The following is a 19,426-nucleotide window of genomic DNA, read 5'->3' on the forward strand; positions in this document are numbered from 1 at the left end:
CAGCAATGTATTTGAGTGAAAGCATCACACCGCCGTGAGAGAAGAAAAAATGGCAGCGGCGTCGCTTACGGTCGGGCGATGCGCGCAGGCCTCCTCCCTCCGAATGAGTTATTTTGTTCTGTCTTCAGCGCTCGATGCTGTAAGAAGTGTCCCGAGCATCAAGTTTGCTTCGACCATGAAGGCCGTGGGCTTTGTTGGCAGCTGGCTGGGCTCCCTCACAGCTTTTGGAACTGGGATCGCCTCCGGGTTGCAATCAAACTGTAAGCGTTCGACTGACGTTGTTTTGTTTTCTTGATTCAAATATCCGCAGATCTTTGGGGACGGCATGATAGGCGAACAAAGAAGGGCAAGATTCATATTGGTATTCCAATTATTGAATCACAGTGAAAGGAAATTCACTGGTTGCTTTTTACAGGAAGTTATGGAGTGTGTAGAAGAAGAAAGCCAGAACCAGGGCCATACTCTCGGGATTTCAACGGGTATGACTTCTCAAAGACTCCTCCGAATCGTGCAAAACCTCCTAGGAATGACCAATAGAACCAGCCTCAAATGATTCAACCAAGAGGTTTGGGAATAAAAGAAATTAGCAGATCATCATCGTATTCTGAGGTGAAAGCATCGAAAGCTTTAGTTGATATCAGATTATGTGATGCATTCATTGGGAAACTTTCCGTGTTTCGACTTTCAGGCTGCTTCAGGAAGCAAAGCAGAAAGGTCAAATCTATTTACAGGTGCTCTGTACTGAGGCATAGACTATGGGCTCAAAGGATACGACAGCAAGAGATGTGTTCTAAAATCGATCCACACTCAGTCCTTCTTGTTGAAATTTGCAGCTCCCTAGACAGATGCCAGACCAATGTCAGTCAGAAGCCCGGTGGAATGTGATTCGCTCAGTAGTGGACCGGGAAGAAAGTTTTTGATGTACGGTATGCAGCAGCGACCTGATGCTGAAATAATCAACAGCGCGGCGGTGCATAGCACGCTGAGTGATTCAATCTTGTCAAGAAAATCTTTAGCAGCCGCTAGTATGTCCGACTCGCGAGGCACGCCGAATAAACGGTGAGCCTCACCGTCGGTGACTATGATGGTCGTGGCAGCCTGCCACAGTTGGCCGCGTGACTGCCAGTTGCCCAGGACGGCACGGCCGTGCGTCGGGAGTCAGCCTGAGTGCCCGACTTGCCCACTGCTGGGGCCTGTGGCACCGGGCAGCGTACTAGATACTAATTGAGTCAATCACATGATCGTAGTCATTGAGGCCACTGACATCAAACTCAGGCTCAGGCTGAGGGAGGCCCGCCTTGCACTGTAACTTAGTAAAGTTCAAGTTGGCAGGCCGCCGCGCCGCCGCGCCGGAAGTTCCAACGCTGCCGTTGACCGTGTCGGGGGCCGACTCCCGGCATCATTGATCATCGGCCTTCCTCGGAGGCTTTACTCAAAGCCAGAACTTGGACAATCAGCGGCGGCCTCGGAGACTTGCCAAGTTGGGCGAGGAGGCTTGACCCTGACACTCTGTCGCACAGGCCACGCGGCGAGAAGAGAACTGTCCCGGCCCCAACTTTCACTCCGGCAGCCTGAACTACTATGATATCCAAGTTTACTTAACTAGTACGGTACGGTAAGGCTGCGCGCAGGACAATGATTCCCGGAAGTCCGATCCCCCCGGCGCGCCGCATGCCAGCGACTCTGGCATTTCGCTGTGGCCGCCGCCGAAGGAATGAGACGCATACCGGAATGCACCCGCGATGATGGCAGCGAAGGACAGGGAGGCCTTCGGAGTTCATCATCGGATACTAAAGCCGGGGCCCGGGGGCCGGCTGTCCCGGCGACTACCGTCCGATCGGTACGGCCACCGGCAGTGACGATGCGATGGTCATGATCCGTTGGCCGCGAATTCGTTCAATCTGAAACATTTCAAAATGTTTCAGAGATTTTCAAGGTTGAGAATGACTAGTTCAAATCTTGCAGGGATAGGAGGGCTGGAGCTCGGATGTAGGGGTACAGCCTGTCACTACCCACCCTTCACGTATCGGAAGTCCCGCTGTTCCAAAGTCAAAGCTGAAGCAGAACAATTTCTAATTGGACTGATAGGTAAATAGAGGGAACAAGGCACCATGAAGTAGTTGCAGACCCTTGGGTGGTCATCTGGATTGAGATTCGCTCTAGGGGGTAGGGGTGGTTTTGGTTATGGCGGGAATGGCGGAAAGGAGCCAGGAGCAACACGTCCAGGTGGAAGAAACTGAAGGTGAGCACAAACATGTCGGCGTGCATGCATGCAGAGAATTTAATCGATGTTGTTATGATCACATGCATACTCGTGGGGTGTATTTGCGTTGCTGATCGCTGACCCGACAGGATCCCCTGTTGACAACCTGAAATTCTTCAAATCTTCAAGCCCACCTTCAGCCAATCCCTTCTGCAGCCCTGCAACGTCATGCTCGACCGCGGATGGATCCCCTGGCAACCCTCTGGACTTCAACACATTCTTCCAGAGCTTCAAGGACGGCGGGGGTCAGCTCTCGTTCAAAGTATCAAATGAGAATTCAACTCCCAACGTAGGACCACAGAACGGTTCAGCTGAACCTCCTGCCGAGGGAGAAACTGATGCTGGGTCAAGTCAGACATTCTTCACTTCTCCTCATGCTTCGAACATTCCGGGTGACAAGCACTCTGAAGAGGAAATAAGCCCTAAGAGGAAGAAGCGAGGTGCCGCCAACTCTTCTTCATCCAGGACCAGCGCAAGTCGTAAGGATGAAACTCAGAGCAAGACAAAGCCTGTAAGCGAGCAAGAGGACAACGGGAGCTCAAAGGAGTCCCCAAAGTCTTCCTCTGAACAGAAGCAATCAGAGAGAAAGGGCAAATCACCGACCCTCGTGTTCACTGGTAATGCGAAGCAGCACCGTGTCTGGAACGAAGAAGAAGAGGCATGGGAGTACGTTGAAGCCATCTATGCTCTGCAGGAGGCTGAAGAAATCAGGATAAGAGGAAATTTTTCGTTTGAGATGGGAGCGTATGAGCTCGCAAAGCGTCTGTATTCTGCCTCAGGGGACTATTTGGAAAATGCAATTTATTTAGAGAAAGATGAAGAGCAGACTATCCCTGGCTACAAAGAGAAGAAGCAAGAAGTATCAGAAAAGGCTAAACTGAATCTTGCTCTGTGCATGATGAAGCTGAATGAATTCCACGACTGTATCAAAACTTGCAATGAAGTTTTGAAGGTTGCTGGATGTAGGGTTCTGAACTGCTGCCTTACTTGATATTGGTAGGTGGACCCAAACTGTGTGAAGGCACTATATAGAGCAGGTACTTGATGATGGGACATGTTCCTCTCTTTCACCTGCATTCAACGTTCTGCGACTTTCTTATATCTAGACGGACCCGGATCGAATTACCTGGTAACTCCAGTGCAGGGATTGCGCACATGAAGCTATCGAGCTACAGAGAAGCTTTGAAATACCTTCAGAAGGTATGTCAATATCAGCAAATGCATAGATTGACTGCTTGGCATTTCTGGTTGATATACAGGCTTCTAAGTTGCAGCCTTCGGACGAGGCCATTAGAAAAGGGATACTGGACTGTTTGACGTATGTCAGGTTTGATGAGGTTTGTTCATAACACTTCCTGTGCATCCATTCCTTTTTGATTTGTGGTATTACAGGCCGATCCAGATTTTGGTGAAGATTTTCAATCCTCTGCCTTCCCTTCGGCATCTGCTCGTGATGACCAGGACGATGAGGAGGAGGAGGAGGAGGAGGAGGAGGAACACAATGATGAGGAAGAGTATGAAACAGACGGCGATCACGAGAGTGAAGCAACGACATCTTGGGTCACTACCGATGAGGTGGGAATACTCCCCAACCCACTATGCTCTCGCTAATCTGAGACCTTCAATCTAAGGATACGGAGTCTGACGAAGATCATCACGATGAGCCTGACTCACAAAGCTTTCATTTCGTGGAGTCAGATGCCGCAATGGCTGCTCGCAAGGATACTGAGGTAGATTTCTTCATCTGAATTGAATTAGGCTGATAAGGTGCAGGACGGTGTCCCCAAGGAATCTTTGCCACAGAAGCCCGAGGCTAATCAAGATCCAAGCAAGAAAAATTTTCCTTCAGAGTCTTTCCTCTCTAAATTCGAGAAGGATTTCCTTCTGAAAGAGCTAGAAAAGTCCAGAAATTTCTCTCAGAATTCACCCAAATGGGAGAAGTTGGATAGCGGCTCTGCTCAACCAAGTAGTCAGCCTGCTCCGAAAAAGGAAACGACTGATTCCAAACTTACTCTGGTTGAAAAGTCTGCGGAAGACGCAAAAGATAGAGGCAACGAATACTTCAAGAGGCAACAATGGGAAGCGGCTATGCGAGAATATTCTTCCTCAATCCACCTTTCAAAGCTGTCAAGCTTCAAAAAGCAGCATTTGGCTGCCGTGTATTGGAGTAATCGGGCCGCGTGTCTTATCAGACTTGAAAGATTCGCTGAGGCGCTAGATGACTGCGAGAAAGCGATGTCTCTGAACGACAAGTTCTGGAAAGCAGCCGCTCGAGGCGCCAGAGCAGCGATGGCGTTGGGTCAGTTTACCAAAGCTCTGCAGCTGCTCGAGGAAGCAGAAACCATTTCAGGGAGTTCACTGGAAGATACTCCTAAAGCCCGAAAACTGTGCGATTCTGTGCGCTTATTCGATCAGCTTTTGGCTAATGGAGAAGCTGACCGTGCCCTTGCATGCATCCGGTCAGTCTTGACAGAGTGCTCCGATGGCACACATCTTAAACTCAAGCTATGCCGGGCACTGCTTGCTTGCGGCCGACACGACGAGCTGTTCAAGACATGCACAGATTTGCAAGCAAAGAAGGACTTGTCAGAGCAATTCAAATCTGAAGTAGAGCACATGTTGGCAAAGGCATTGACACACAAGGGGAAGATTGTAGAGGCAATCACTCGCTTCCGCGAGCTTCTTCGCAAAGACCCGGATAATGCTGAGTACCAAAGTGACTGCAAGAAATTGAAGGCGATGTACGCAAAGCTCCAAGAAGGAGATCAGTTGCTGTCGAAAACAAATTTCTCGCAAGCAAGAAGTCTGTACACCGAAGCACTTGATATGGATCCCACGAATGATGGATTTACCGCAACAATCCTTAGCAGGCGAGCAGAAACCTTCCATAAACAGAGGGAAGAGGTTTCTTCTTGTACGGAATCGCTGAATAAGTAGGGGGAATATGCCCATGGTTTTTGTGTACTGAATGACACTGCAGAGCTGAAAAGGAAGTTGAACAGGCACAGAAGGAGTTGGAGTTGGCGAAGATGCGCTTGGTAAGCATCAGTTGAATATCTCTACTTGGGTTGAAGAGGGGAATATCATAGAGGGAAAGATGGGAACAAAGATGACGTTGAGGTGTAGGAGCGAGCTCAGCAGAGGCTCAAGGACAGCCGCGCCTCGAATGAGAGGGTCTTGAAAAGCTTCAGACAAGACGAGTGTCCAACATCGGACGCTCCTGACCCTACGTCGCCGTACTTCGAGGCAAGAATATGCCTGCCTGCAATCAATCGAATAACATGAGGTTTTGTAGCAGACGAAATCAAAGGACTTTGTTGGGAAGTAAGAGTTTATTCCTCTCTTTCTTCTTCATCACTTTTGATAACAGGTGGGCAATCTTCAAAGCAATCGATGATTCCTGCAATGCTCTGGATAGAGACTCGTTCTGTGTCAGGGCACTTGTGTGCCGAGCAAGATGCTATGTGCTGGTAGAAGCATCACTTGCATGTTAGTCCTTCTGACCGCCATAGATCGAGGAATTTAGCGAAGCCATCCTTGACTACGAACGGGCCCTTGCTTCACCGCAAGTGAACGAGAACCCTGTGATGAATCGATTTTCGTTGACTTGGCAACAAACTGACCGAATCAACTAGTTGGCAGTGAACTCGATCTGCATCAAGGAAGAGCTCAGAGTCGCGCAACAGAAGCAGAACTCGGCGAAGATTGACCATTACCAGGTACGTGCCATTGGGATGTTCTTGTGCTCAACTCTCCTACCAGGCACTGGGACTTCGTCAAGGAGGCAGCAACGTAACAGCAGATGACATCAAGAAAGCGTACAGGAAGCTCGCGATCAAGTATCATCCCGATAAACTTGGTCACCTTGGAGGCGAAGCAAGAGAGAGGATGGAGAGGAAATTCAAGCAGGTATTTTTTCTTCGCGCGTGTTCTTGCCCTACCTTCCTGATGTTCTACAGATCACTGAAGCCAACGCCATTCTGTCCAATCCAACTGAGCGCAGAATGTATGACATCAAGAACACTTCGGTGAGCTCTTTCTTGCCCTACAACACTCACCTTAATGTTTCTTTCCCTACAACGCTCACCCTATTGCCAGTATTCTCGAAGTTCGGGCAGATATAATGACTACGCCTACTTCGGTGTCAAATGGATTTCCGGTTCTGAGGCTAACGTCACCCTGCAGGATCGTCGTATCGACCCTCCCACCACAACCCTTACGCAGGAGGAGGATATCCCTTCAACAGCTCGAGGTGAAGACTTTGACTGTCAGCACGCGACGCTGATGTTGATTCGCAGAAGCTCATTCTTCAATCACGACGACGATGATGAGTATGACTCGATGTAAACAAGTCCAAGTGAGCTCAGCCTTGAAGAATCGACTTGCCCAGTCGTTCTGCGAGGAGAAGACGTGTTTATTCTTTGCTTTCACCAGTATCACGATACATCTCTCAGTAGATTTTCTTGAGATCAGCTGCTGACTGACCAGTGGGAAATCCGTTGCATCCTGTCTCATCAATGTGGTTGCAAATCTTCATCTGCCATCAGGAATTACGAAGCGGCACGTGAAGAGGGGGAGAGGATTATGCTTCTCCTTCTGCTCCTTCCCGTGTCTCTCCCTCCACCACCACCATCAACACATCCTCCTACCTCCTCCTATCGCTTCTTTCAGCTCTGTCTGTCTGACTGACTGACTCCTTCCTGCATCTGTCTGCTCGTTCCTCCTAGTTCACCTCCCACCCTCTCCGCGATTGTCACTCACTGTATCTCCCCAGAACTCGTTGTCCCACATGTGGCCGAATGCTCCCCAGTGACAATGATAATGCCCGATGGCGTCTGTCGTGCAGAAGTTGTCGTAGGCCTTGTCCCAATAGTCGTCCAACCCCTCCAAGTTCGCATCAGCGACAAGACAAGGTCATGCACAGGTCATGCACCTTCGCGTCATCAGCGTCTTGATCCTCCCATGAGTATAATCTCGACAACTTGCGGATCAAGGCAAACATCTGCAGACAAAATCTTCTCGTCATGCAGCGCCACCTCCTTACTATTTTTGTTCACTCCTTCAACCTGACAGTCAGGCTAGTGAATGAGTGTCTCCCTGCGCTCTGCCCTCTGCTACTCCTCTTTGCATGTGCTTGCTCTTGGTAACTTAGTAACCTGGTGGTGCCTTTGCTGGCCCCTCTTACCATCTTTCATGCTCTGCTCTGAGTTACTCTATGTTGCTCCGCTGGTTCCTCCATTTCTCTCATCTTCAACCACAAATTTCTCGAGTCTCCTCCCCCCCCCCCACCCCGCCATCGCTCTGCACAAAAATAGATTTGACAACCAATCAAATCCTTTTTTTTAAAAGGCAACTGAGTCCGACGCGGTACTACCGTACACGGCACTGCGGCATGGCCTGAGTCCGGGCGGGCCGCCCCGCGCCGGGCCCAAAGTGCCCTCCGACTGGCCCGGACTGAGGCGGTGGGCGCCGCTAGTACTTTCCGCCGGGCGCCCGGCCCGACGGGGTGGGGGGTGCCGCCGGCTCGGAACTTCTAGGATCACCTGGCAAGTTAATTGTACCGTACGGTAATATTTGGGTCCCCCCCGGATGATCATGGCATTCGGAAGCCGTGACTCTAGCACCAGTTCAAAGTTTGGTCCGAGGCTTCGGGCGCAATTCGCCGGGAAACTTCGGACTCAAAGGCTGGAGTGAAACAGCTCAGTGGTAGTCTTCACTGTTTGACAGAATAAGATGAGAGTGCTAGAAATCTTTAAGCGAACTCAAGATTATTTCCAATCAACGGATTCAATTCAACGATCTCATCACGCAAGCTTCAGCTGAGCTACTCAAGGAAAATTAGCGTCGCCACTGATTGCTGAGAGGAGCGTAAGGGTTGTTAGATCCCTGCCCTCCCCTCGACTGGTCTGGATGCCCTCCGTACTGCTGCCCTCCGTCCCTTCCTCCATAAGGTGGATAACCGCCTGGCGCTCTGTTGTCGTTGCCAAACATTTCCAGCAGACTTACTCCTCTCCCTCCAGGGCGGTCAGCACGCGGAGGACCCGGAGGACCTCCACCGAACTGGTCGAGCAGTCTCATCCCCTGCCCTGGTTCGCCGTATGGCGCTGCGGGCGGCATCGAGTAAGGGTTACCTTGGGGGGGAGGAGCGTAACCCCCGCCGCCGCGGTTGTATCCTCCGTGCTGCTGGTTTGGGTGGTAGCCTTGTCCTCCTTGATACATGGGCCCACCCTGCTGGCGGAAGTTATTTGGAGGGCCTCCATGCTGATTGCCAGGTCCACACAAGCCCATAGCGAGCATCCTGCCAACGGGGGTCTGACCCACATAATTGCCACCGGGGTTCTGCCTGACGTGCTGACTGCTTGAGCGATACTGATTGGCGCCACCGTCGTAACCATAGTACTTGCCTCCTCCTCCTCCTCCTCCTCCTCTTCCACGCGGCCCGTCAAGGATGCTTCGCCCCTCAACGATGAGGTCCTGGTCCGTGAGCTCAGGATCTGGAAGAATGACTCCCTTCAAAAGCTTCGGAATATGCTCGACGAAAGGCGGAGTCTTGTACCGACAGCACACACACTTGTTGCATACGATTCCATCCAATCGTTTGGACATGCCTTCGATCTTGTCATCCAGCTTCCACGCGTGCGGCCAACGAGCGATGGTTCCAAACAAGTTATCGTTGATGTAGTCGCCATTAGCAGTTTCCGTCCGGCTGCTCACTTCGAGCTTAAATTCACCATTGATGCTTGACATGATGTCAGCGAGCTGGGCATGATTTTGCTCAGCGCCAACAAAGAGCAGGTCGCAGCCTCTGGAGTTCTGTGCCCTTTCATCCTCATTCAGAGTCTGCTCCAGCGGCTTCACAACTTTTAGCAGCCTCTCCTCGTCAATGAAGGGCAGGAGAGCAACGCCCAGCCATGCCATCTTCTTGCCGTTCATATCCACTCGAAACTGTTTCGGATAGAAGTCAATGATGGGTGACTTGGGGTTGACCATGAGGTCTTGGTATTGCTCAGGCAACGCATGCTTGCTCAAGGGGGGCAGGCAAGCCATGAGCTGTTCGAAAGGCAAGAAAGGCTGAGTGTTCTCCGGAAAGACGATCTCCAAGTCAGCTAGGCCAACAAAGTCCGAGGCGAACGGCGCATAGTGGTAGGGATAATACCAGATCCATGATGGACACCCGCGATAGTAGTATAGCAGAGTCCAGCAGATGCCCTCCATGAAGCTCTTGACGACTTTGCGAGGAAAGGAAGGGTCTTTGTTGATGTTGATCCCGAACTTGCTCTGGTAGTATCTCTCTTTCCAGCCAGACTCATGCAACTTGACCTTATCTTCTTCGTCCACCATGTTTTTCTTCTCCATTGAGGCCTTCAAAGCAGCATTGAACTCCTCCATGCTCGTGTCGTCGCCATTCTCTTTGTTGTCGGTATCGGTGGCAGCATCTCCAGAAGCAGTCTTCATCTTCTTGTTTGTATGGCCGAGCATCTCATCCCGGAGAGCTTTGGCGGCTGACTTGTTTGCCTCCTGTGCTCTGGGACCACCAGGGTCCGACCTGAAGGTCTCACGGACGGCTTCAGTGTTTCTCCTGGAAACTGCATCTCTCTCACGCTGCTCTCTCTCCCGCCTGGCCTTGCTGGCTGCGATGCCCTCTTCTTTCTGCTTCCTACGTCGGAAGATTTCGTCTTCAAGTTTTCCAAGTTCTTGCAATATGATCCCACAACGTTCGAGATTACAATTTCCACGGCTTGACAAGTATCCGGTGATAGTACCCGAAGACACGGCTTCCTTGTAGATTCGAATCATTTCGCCGATAGCTCCTTCATGAATGTCCAGAGACGGAAGATGCGGAAGAAAATCGTTGCCAGCGAAAAAGCAGAACAGCACAAAGTCGTCAATAACTTGTTCGAGATCGTAGGGGAAGCAAAATGGAACGTCTCTGAAATCTTTGTCTAGATACTCGCGCACAATGTGCATCTGAATAAATTTGAAAGGAGGGCAGCTTATAGCAGGCCCTCGTTCGTCTGCCTCGCCAAGTCGAATCATGGCTTGGTCTTCCTCATGCTTCTGCTTCAGCTGCTCACTCGTCATTCCTCGGTTGTGGGGATTCAAATCCAATTCACGCAAAATCGAGAAGTGGGGCTCGTGGGTAGCTAGCGCAAGCATGATGAGATCAGCATCTTTTCCATGGATAGCATGGCGAGTGTTGGGATCATAGCCTTTCTGCTGCCTCTGCAACCTGATGAACTCCATCACCTTGTGCTCTCCTTCGCCAGGGACGCTTGCATCGGAAAGAACTACTTTCACGTTCTTCCATCCCGGGTCGTTGGTGATACGATTGTGAATGTAGTATCTCAGGAATTTCGAGAGCCGATGCATGAAGGCAGTACCGGGGGTGATGACGTTGTGATCCCAGGTCGGGGCCTTCTTTGGGGGAAGTTTCTTCCCGTTGACAGACCATTCACTCCTCAGCCTCTCTTCCTCAGCCTTCTTGTCTTCAATGTCCTTGGCAGATCTGTACCTACGTGATCGCTGCTGATTCATCTTGGCCCTTGGCGCAACTCCATCAATGGCCATGTAGAGCATTTTTCGTGGCCTGATGATGTTGAAGACACGGTCGATGTACTTGTAGATGGCAAGGTACATCTCCTCTTCAGTGACTGGTGCAGGAAGATCTTCAGGATGGCATGCAGGGTGAATAATCCCGTTCATATCCAGATACAAGTTGTCATACTCAACACCGTTCGGATTGGGCAAGCTGGTATCAGGATCCACACGTACACCTCCGATGTATTGCGGAAGCTTCTCCTGCGCATCAACGACAGACTTGGGGTAACGAGCACACAACCAGCGATAGAGTCCGGGGACACCCATGCTGGAAAGGAAGACCTCTTTGGACCGCGAGGCACTGACTTGCAAACGCGGGTGAAATCTCTAGAACGATATACTCCTGGTGCACAAAAAGGTCAGCGAAGGGAGATGAAAGCACTTATCGGTAATTTATGGTGATAGGTCACAATCAACAATCTTCATCTTGAAATAGAAATATGAAATTGTGATGCGTGACGAATCTGAGTTTGCGACTAGGCTGCAAGTACAGTGTAAGTCTATCCGTTCCTGACCCTATCTGCTAGAGCAACATGCCAGCACCCGATAGTCTATGATTACGAGGAATCGTTGTGCCCTGGCATGTTCGGCTTGCGCGTTACGCTTTGCTGCCACTGAGCAACATCTACTATCAGCTGGTCCGAACTTGATCAAACCGGCCAAAGACAACACTCGATGCTACAACGCAAGTATGCACCCTGTAACATGCCTTCGAGGCTTTCATCCACAGGCAGTATCTGTTAGAGCGCCATGCGCGTCATTCCTATCTACACTCCTCTCCCTGCATGGCGCGATGGCCAGGGGGACCCGCGCCGCCGCCATGCCTGCAGTCTGCAGGGGGGGCGAGGTGAAGCTCGTGGATAATGGGGGTAGGTAGTGAATGAGAGGGGTACTTGATAGATCATGTACTGGGGAATTTCTGGGTGGGGTCATGTCTTCAGGTGCTCGGGGTGGGGTCTACCATCCGTTTCAACTCTGTACCCGTCCGAGTTTCTTGAAATTTGAAATCAATGAGCAGCATTTCTAGAATCGGACCAAACCTAAACCTTAAAAATATTTATATTTATCAGCCAGGTAATCCTTTAAAAACAATATAATTAGTACTATTGGAACAGATCTTACAATGCAAAAAAGAAACCATTTTAAAGGTCCGTCATGTCGGGTGAACGTATGACGAGGACCAGGATAGTCAGGAGGAGAGGAGGAGAGGAGGAGAGGAGGAGAGGAGGAGGGTTAGCGAGGAGAGGATTGTTCAAAAGGATACATCACAGGCCTAGGAAACTTATTCAAGCCCGCGCCATGAATCCCTCAATGCACTGGCTCGGACCCAATCTAGGAAATTCCTTGTTCGCAAATGAGGGGATTTTTATTGAGACGATAGAAATGTAGCCTGATAAGATATCACAGCAACGTTATAGATTGGGCTTGATGTTCTTGATGCTGTCGAATATCCCAATTCTTTTTGGCAATGACCAAATGATCTATTCGCATGTGACTGAGAGTAGTGGAGCGCAAACTTGGTCTAAGCTAACATGTCTAGAATTCAGATGAGTTCGGCAGCAGCGAGGAGATCAATCCTGCTAGCCGCATGCATCTTGTTCTTCAGCTTGGGACTTCTTGACTCGTCCCTCGTGCTGAAAGACTCTCTGTTGCCGAAAGGAGCTTTGAACCTTGTTGGTATGTAAGCCCTTGCTTTTTTAGGAAAATCTTTGTGTAGATATGCTGACCCTGCAGCAGCACATCACAAACTTGGATTCATTCGACTCAGAGGAGGATCGTCACACGAGGCACACGAACAAGGGGCAGGAGGTTTGATATCTCATGCCTGTCGCTTGTTTTTTCTCGAGAACAACTGAACGTTCAGTGACTGTCTGCCTTGCACGCAGAAAGCTACGAGGAGGAAGAGGAGGAGGAGGAAAGTAACGATGTCCCTGAAGATGCGCCGGAAGGTTGCCCAGGCACGACATCAGAAATGGCAGGCAAGTCGTCGACATGCGTGGGATGTCCCAACCAAGCAGCATGCGCCTCTGGCCAGTCGTCTGCCCCTGATCCAGCCATAGAAGAGATCAAAGCGAGAATGTCGCTCGTGAAACACAAAATCCTCGTGCTGAGCGGGAAGGGAGGAGTGGGAAAATCGACAGTCGCATCTCAAGTTGCGATGGCGTTGAGCGGAGGAGGCAACGTGACTGGTTTGCTTGACATCGATGTCTGTGGGCCTAGTGCGCCTAGAATGCTCGGCGTTGAGGACATGGACGTGCATCAGTCAGGGTCAGGGTGGCAGCCTGTTTGGGTGGATGAGAACTTGTGCGTGATGTCTATCGGCTTCATGCTCCCCTCACGAGATGACGCGGTCGTATGGAGGGGGGTAAGGAAGATTGGTCTGATCAAACAGGTGAAGTTGACACTCGCTCTTGCCTCCCCTTTTCTCATTGTCAAGTTCAGTTCCTCAAGGATGTGAACTGGGAGAAGCTTGACTACCTCGTCATCGATGCTCCTCCGGGCACATCAGATGAACACATCACAATCGCCCAGTGCCTCAACCAAACGTCAAACGTCGGAGCCGTCATCGTCACTACCCCACAGGTTGTTTCTTTGCCTGACCGAGTTCTCTTGCTCTCTTTTACGCTAAGAGAGCATGTGCTTCTGCTGTACCCGTTCCTCCTCTTCCTCACATCTTCTCATTGACCAGGAGGTCGCACTGTTGGACGTCAGGAAGGAGATCAACTTCTGCAGGAAAGCAGGAGTCAAAATCCTTGGGGTCATAGAGAACATGGCCGGTTTTGTCTGCCCTCACTGCGGAAACTCCTCAGAGATCTTCGTTCCGAGCGAAGCTGACTCAGGTCGTGAACGAATTCATGTCACTGACTTCACCTGTGCCTCACTCCAGCTTGCTCTTTTCAGTCCAAGGACCCAGCGCGGTCCTCCGGGGAGCGGAGGCGATGGCCAAGAAGCATGGTATTCCCTTCCTGGTAATGCACGTGCACTTTTCCTGCCACCTGCAAACACGCTGCATGCTATTCATCCACCAGTTCACTCTGCCCAACACCTCCCATGCTCTCAACCCGATCCCCTTCAAACAACCTCTCCTCCTCCTCATCCTCCTCCTTTATTTCCCGCCATGCTCTTGTATCCCATTCACACTGTGAACAAAGGGAAGGATTCCTCTAGACCCGAAGCTAGGTATCGCGTCAGAACGAGGGGTAAGCACAACCCACAGCTCCTTCTCCACCTCGCTGCTCCTCACTCACGAACTCCCAACAGGAAGCGCTCAAGAATTCTCTTGCGTTGCAGTCTCTACAGTCAGCTGTCCAGAATCTCCGAATCAACTGCAAAGGAAACACCTGAGCAGCGTAAGTTTGAAGTGTGGGGTCATGTGTAAGCAGCTGGGGCTGGTACATCAGTACATCCTTTCATTCATCGTCTGCCTCTGCTGCTGCCCTCTCCTCCTCTCTTCTTCTCTCCTCTCTCTCCCTCCTCCAAGGACGACGTGGTCGCTTGTCCCCATACCAGCCCGGAGCTCCGCAGCCCTTGTGTCCTGCGTTGCGGGAGCACGGGGAGGGGTCGACCAGGCAGGAGCAGCTCACTGAGGGACAGGCGCGGCGGTCAGCTGGCTGGTGCTGCTCGGCTGCCCGGCCGGGACGGACTTGAGGGAGACGAGGAGGCTCCAGGCTCCCTGCTCGCTCTGCATGAGAGACGCGCAGAGGCCGCCGAGGGGGTCGGCGGGCTCCATGCCGATGTCGTCGAGCATGTTCTCGAAGGTCTTGAGGGGACCAGCGTCACCTCGGAGCTTGGTACCGGGCCTGGCGAGGCGAATGATGGCGATGAGCTGGCGCTGCAGCTGGAGCATGTCGGGGGGCTGATGGGCATTGTAGTCGAGATCCCAGGCCATGGCGTTGATGAGGTACTGGCCGCTGGCTGGAGGGCGAAGGCTGAACTGGAAGCATTCGTTGTCTGCGGGGCCGGCGTGGAGGCAGAAGAGCTGGGAGGCAGGGCGGCGCATGACGGTGTCGAGGACGGCGAGGCAGAGCTGGCCCTTGGCGGAGGCAGCGTAAGCGCTTGTCCGGTTGCACGTGAGGAACCCTGTGGAGAACGAGGAGCGGTCGACGATCATGTCGGAGAACTCGAGGAGGACGCCGAGCTTGACCTGGACGAGCGACGGAAGAGGGGAGGGGGAGCGAGGGTCCGAGTCGAGGTCAGGGAAGGCGGAGGACAAGGACGGGGAGGGGTCGTGGGTGGAGAGGGACGCGACGGGCTTCTGCCATTGGGAGGGAAGGTCGGCAATGAAGGCGTTGTCGATGTCGAGGGTGTCGGCGACGTCAGAGCTGGGGATCTCCTGGGGCCTGAGGAGCTTGAGGGCGCGGGCGGTGGTATGCTGCAAGTGCTCGAGCGCGTCTGAGGAGGTACGCTTGTGTCCAGGAGAGCCAGGGGTGGGAGGGGGAGGGGGAGGCGGAAGGAGGCAGGAGGGGTCGTCCTGCGGGAGGGAGGGGAGGGCAAAGTTAGAGGGAGGAGGAGGAGGAGGAGGAGAAGGATGTTTGGAGGTATGGGATGACATGAGGGGAAGGGTAGAGGAAAGAAGGGGATGGGAGCTTGGTGCGAGTGGGAGGAACAAGCCTCCTCTAAAGAAGGGAAGGGCGGGGGGGCTGGTTGTCTTTTCTTTGGGGGTAGGGGGTTCTTTTGTACCGGTACTTTTGTTTTGTTGGTTGAGCTGGGTACCATTGAGAGGGTAGTTTAATAGGTAAAATTGGGGTTGATGATATGACCCGTACATGAGTGGAACTTTCCTATCGGGTGGTAGAACAACACGGGGTAGGGTGAACCAGGGGGGTTGCAGGGGTGGTATGCTCATCCTGCAAACTGGTTTGTGATCACCCTACCCCCAATAATCGTCTGAAAATTTGGAAAAAGAAGGGGTACTTGAAATTGGTGTGCAGTACCCCGTGTTGGTTGATGATTTTACTCTAGACGGGTAGGGTTTGGAAAGAACGAGGGTAGGGGTTATTACCCACCCTGTACACTTCCATCAACTCATCTATCAAAGTAGGGGTGGACAATGATAAGTTCATCACCCTACCCACACATGGGGTACGAGACCGGGAACAACACGGAGTCTATGGCACACAGAGCGAAAGAATGTACGAAAACAAGCGAATGAGGGGAGAAAAGAGAAGGAGAGCAGAGCAAAAGACAGGAAAGATGTCAAAAAGAAGAAAAGAGACGAGAAACAAGAGTAGAAACAACAGCTAACAAAGAATTCAGCGATGAAGTATTTCAATGCCAAAATAGGCAGGGTAGAAGTGATGTGCAAAAAAGAGCGTGAAAATAAGAAGGAAGGAAGAAGCATAAGACAAAAGAAATCAATGTCAGACAAAGACGGCGAACAGCAAAAACAAAAAAGAAAAGAGAGATAACATAGGCCAAAAAAACCAAACATGCTAGCAAGAACACGGAAATACACAGACAGACACATCATAATTATACATGAGGAAGAATATCTCAAATGAGAGCGCACCAAGTCTGACCAAACCATAAGACAAAGAATGTGCAATTCAAACAAAACCTCCACAATCACCAAAACAACATGCTTATTCTCCTCCCACTCGCACCAAGCTCTCATCCCTCCTTCTTTCCTCTACCCTTCCCCTCATGTCATCCCATACTTCCAAACATCCTCCTCCTCCTCCTCCTCCCTCTAACTTTGCCATTCCAGAAATGACATTCCTGCCCCATCTGCTCTTCCAGCCCATGGAATACCCTTCCATTCCCCAGGACGACCCCTCCGGCCTCCTTCCACCTCCCCCTCCCCCTCCCACCCCTGGCTCTCCTGGACACAAGCGTACCTCCTCAGACGCGCTCGAGCACTTGCAGCATACCACCGCCCGCGCCCTCAAGCTCCTCAGGCCCCAGGAGATCCCCAGCCCTGACGTCGCCGACACCCTCGACATCGACAACGTCTTCATTGCCGACTTTCCCTCCCAATGGCAGAAGCCCGTCGCGTCCCTCTCCACCCACGACCCCTCCCCGTCCTCGTCCTCCGCCTCCCCTTACCTCGACTCGGACCCTCGCTCCCCCTCCCCTCTTCCGTCGCTCGTCCAGGTCAAGCTCGGCGTGCTCCTCGAGTTCTCCGACATGATCGTCGACCGCTCCTCGTTCTCCACAGGGTTCCTCACGTGCAACCGGACAAGCGCTTACGCTGCCTCCGCAAAGGGCCAGCTCTGCCTCGCCGTCCTTGACACCGTCATGCGCCGCCCTGCCTCCCAGCTCTTCTGCCTCCACGCCGGCCCCGCAGACAACGAATGCTTCCAGTTCAGCCTTCGCCCTCCAGCCAGCGGCCAGTACCTCATCAACGCCATGGCCTGGGATCTCGACTACAATGCCCATCAGCCCCCCGACATGCTCCAGCTGCAGCACCAGCTCATCGCCATCATTCGCCTCGCCAGGCCCGGTACCAAGCTCCGAGGTGACGCTGGTCCCCTCAAGACCTTCGAGAACATGCTCGACGACATCGGCATGGAGCCCGCCGACCCCCTCGGCGGCCTCTGCGCGTCTCTCATGCAGAGCGAGCAGGGAGCCTGGAGCCTCCTCGTCTCCCTCAAGTCCGTCCCGGCCGGGCAGCCGAGCAGCACCAGCCAGCTGACCGCCGCGCCTGTCCCTCAGTGAGCTGCTCCTGCCTGGTCGACCCCTCCCCGTGCTCCCGCAAGGCGGGACTCAGGCGCTGCGGAGCTCCGGGCTGGTATGGGGACAAGCGACGACGTCGTCCTTGGAGGAGGGGGAGAGAGGAGAGAAGAAGAGAGGAGAAGAGGGCAGCAGCAGAGGCAGACGATGAATGAAAGGATGTACTGATGTACCAGCCCCAGCTGCATTCACGTAGAATTTGCCTCCTCTTTCCCTCTCTCCCGTATTTCATCCTCCTTTTGAAGCAAATTTCCCTCTCCGACTGGTTGCATCAACACTGCTCATAAACATGCCCTGCAATCACTTCACTGAGCATGTAACCATGCTTGTCTCTGCCATCATCGCTGTATTTCTTCTCGCCTCCATGTCGTCTCAGGTTGATCCTGTCTCCTTCATCCATTCAGCTTCTGTTCTCACCCTCAGCCCCGTCCCGTCCTGTCGCTTCCCCTCCCTCCTCCTGTTCCTCCCCTGCCATAACGAGCGGGTTTTTTTCTAATCCCGTTTTTCGATCCCCCGCCTCCCCGTCCTGAAAAAATTTCCACCGCCCCCACCGCCGCCTAACCTCCTTCCCTCCCTCCTCGCTCTTCCTCTCTTCCTCCCTCTCTCCCTCCCCCTCTCTCTCTCTCCCTCCTGTCTCTCTCCCTCCCTGCCTCCCTCCCTCCTGTCTCCCTCCCTCCCACCCTTTCCTCCCCCCCTCCCCCCTCCCCCCTCCCTCCCTCCCCTCCCCTCTCTCCCTCCCTCCCTGACTTCTCGCACCATGAAAGCGAGAGACAGGATCCTGCTTGCACTGGCGCTCGTCGTCGCGGGTTCCTGCAAGGAGACGCCTAGTGAGAGCTCATACTGGTCTTGCTCTTCCGCATCCTCCCCTTGCTTCCTCCGTTTCTCCCTCGCTGACAGCATCGCTACCCGCACTCCCCGTGGACTGCGCGCCATGCAACAGCTGGCATGCCTGACAAGACCGTCCAGAGTTTCGTGGAGGGGATCCGAGCATGCGGTTCTCTCGTCCCTCGAGGATCCATGCCGACAACTGTCTCCAGGGATCTACACGCGAGCATGGCAGGATCACGACGTGGAGAATGAGGAGTGGATGAGCCTGATGAGACGCTTCCATGGGGAGAGGAGAGGAGGGGACAGGGAGGAGGAGGAGGAGGAGGAGGAGAGTATGTCCCGCTCCGCGAGGGTGCCTCCCTCTTCGAATTTGACGTTCTCGTTCCCTCCCATTGGATCTGAGACCCTCGTGGGAGTTGAGAACACTTTGAGCCAGCAGCCGTCAAGATTCTCCTATGTGCCCTTGCGTGAGGGGAGCGGTCGGAGGATCGCAGATGGGAGCCTGCTGGGATGGAGCGAGCAAGTCAGGAGGATGATCAGGCAGTCGCAAGGGATCGACAAGTCGGAGGGGGGAGGAGCATTCTCTTGATAGCAAGCAGCCTGACAGCAAAATTCGACGATTGCTCCAATCCTCCTCCTCCTGCTCCTGCTCCTGCTCCTGCTCCTGCTCCTGCTCCTGCTCCTGCTCCTGCTCACGAACATTGCACTATCCACTACGAGTACACAACGTTCTTTCTCATCCAGCGCCGTTCAGACGTCAAGGAAATTTATCAAGACCTCGGGAAGCGAGTCGAAGATCATGAAGTTCGTGGGCAAGGAAACACTCCATCAAGGGTACCTCTTGCCTCCTTTTCCTCCTCCTCCTCCTCCTCCTCCTCCTCCTCCTCCACCACGACCTACTTCGTCCTCGTCTTCCTCTTGTTCTGAGGAGGATTATCAGGGGGTGGTTTTTTTTCTTTCGGGGGAAAGGGATACTCATCCCCCCCGGGGCAGAGGGGCACCATCAGCAGCCGCACACGCAGACTACCACCTCATCCTCCTCCTCCTACACCAGCAGGTCGAGGT

General features: G+C 52.8%; 5 protein-coding genes across 5 annotated transcripts; 4 read left to right on the forward strand and 1 right to left on the reverse strand.

Annotated features, from left to right (window-relative positions):
- Nucleotides 1-58: 58 nt before the first annotated feature.
- GUITHDRAFT_152941 (hypothetical protein) lies at nt 59-592 on the forward strand. Its single transcript, XM_005831612.1, has 3 exons — nt 59-260; nt 311-361; nt 416-592. Exons 1-3 carry the CDS (start codon nt 176-178, stop codon nt 535-537), a joined length of 258 nt encoding a protein of 85 aa, XP_005831669.1. The 5' UTR covers nt 59-175; the 3' UTR covers nt 538-592.
- A 1,601-nt stretch (nt 593-2,193) lies between these two features.
- Nucleotides 2,194-6,610, forward strand: GUITHDRAFT_109469 (hypothetical protein; the record flags this gene model as incomplete). The annotated part of the gene is made up of 18 exons (XM_005831613.1): nt 2,194-2,242; nt 2,353-3,225; nt 3,408-3,463; nt 3,523-3,600; nt 3,656-3,838; nt 3,895-3,993; nt 4,037-5,196; nt 5,244-5,301; nt 5,390-5,437; nt 5,562-5,587; nt 5,634-5,733; nt 5,776-5,847; nt 5,899-5,982; nt 6,026-6,172; nt 6,223-6,291; nt 6,362-6,404; nt 6,449-6,515; nt 6,562-6,610. The coding sequence occupies 18 exons, from the start codon at nt 2,194-2,196 to the stop codon at nt 6,608-6,610; spliced, it is 3,261 nt and encodes a 1,086-aa protein (XP_005831670.1).
- A 6,223-nt stretch (nt 6,611-12,833) lies between these two features.
- GUITHDRAFT_109471 (hypothetical protein) lies at nt 12,834-14,206 on the forward strand (the record flags this gene model as incomplete). The annotated part of the gene is made up of 6 exons (XM_005831614.1): nt 12,834-13,253; nt 13,304-13,444; nt 13,551-13,701; nt 13,763-13,830; nt 14,014-14,061; nt 14,123-14,206. The coding sequence occupies 6 exons, from the start codon at nt 12,834-12,836 to the stop codon at nt 14,204-14,206; spliced, it is 912 nt and encodes a 303-aa protein (XP_005831671.1).
- Nucleotides 14,207-14,441: 235 nt separating this feature from the next.
- Nucleotides 14,442-15,413, reverse strand: GUITHDRAFT_139618 (hypothetical protein; the record flags this gene model as incomplete). Its single annotated transcript, XM_005831615.1, has 1 exon — nt 14,442-15,413. The coding sequence occupies one exon, from the start codon at nt 15,411-15,413 to the stop codon at nt 14,442-14,444; it is 972 nt and encodes a 323-aa protein (XP_005831672.1).
- A 1,157-nt stretch (nt 15,414-16,570) lies between these two features.
- GUITHDRAFT_139619 (hypothetical protein) lies at nt 16,571-17,518 on the forward strand (the record flags this gene model as incomplete). Its single annotated transcript, XM_005831616.1, has 1 exon — nt 16,571-17,518. One exon carries the CDS (start codon nt 16,571-16,573, stop codon nt 17,516-17,518), a length of 948 nt encoding a protein of 315 aa, XP_005831673.1.
- Between the last annotated feature and the right edge of the window lie 1,908 nt (nt 17,519-19,426).

This window comes from Guillardia theta, assembly GCF_000315625.1.
Source record: "Guillardia theta CCMP2712 unplaced genomic scaffold GUITHscaffold_39, whole genome shotgun sequence".
In the NCBI taxonomy this organism is placed as follows: Eukaryota; class Cryptophyceae; order Pyrenomonadales; family Geminigeraceae; genus Guillardia; species Guillardia theta.

Coding starts and splice junctions, on each gene's coding strand:
- GUITHDRAFT_152941 (XM_005831612.1), top strand. CDS start 176: ATGAAGGCCGTGGGCTTTGTTGGCAGCTGGCTGGGCTCCCTCACAGCT. Junction 261..310: donor CTCCGGGTTGCAATCAAACT/GTAAGCGTTCGA, acceptor AAATATCCGCAG/ATCTTTGGGGACGGCATGAT. Junction 362..415: donor GAAGGGCAAGATTCATATTG/GTATTCCAATTA, acceptor TGCTTTTTACAG/GAAGTTATGGAGTGTGTAGA.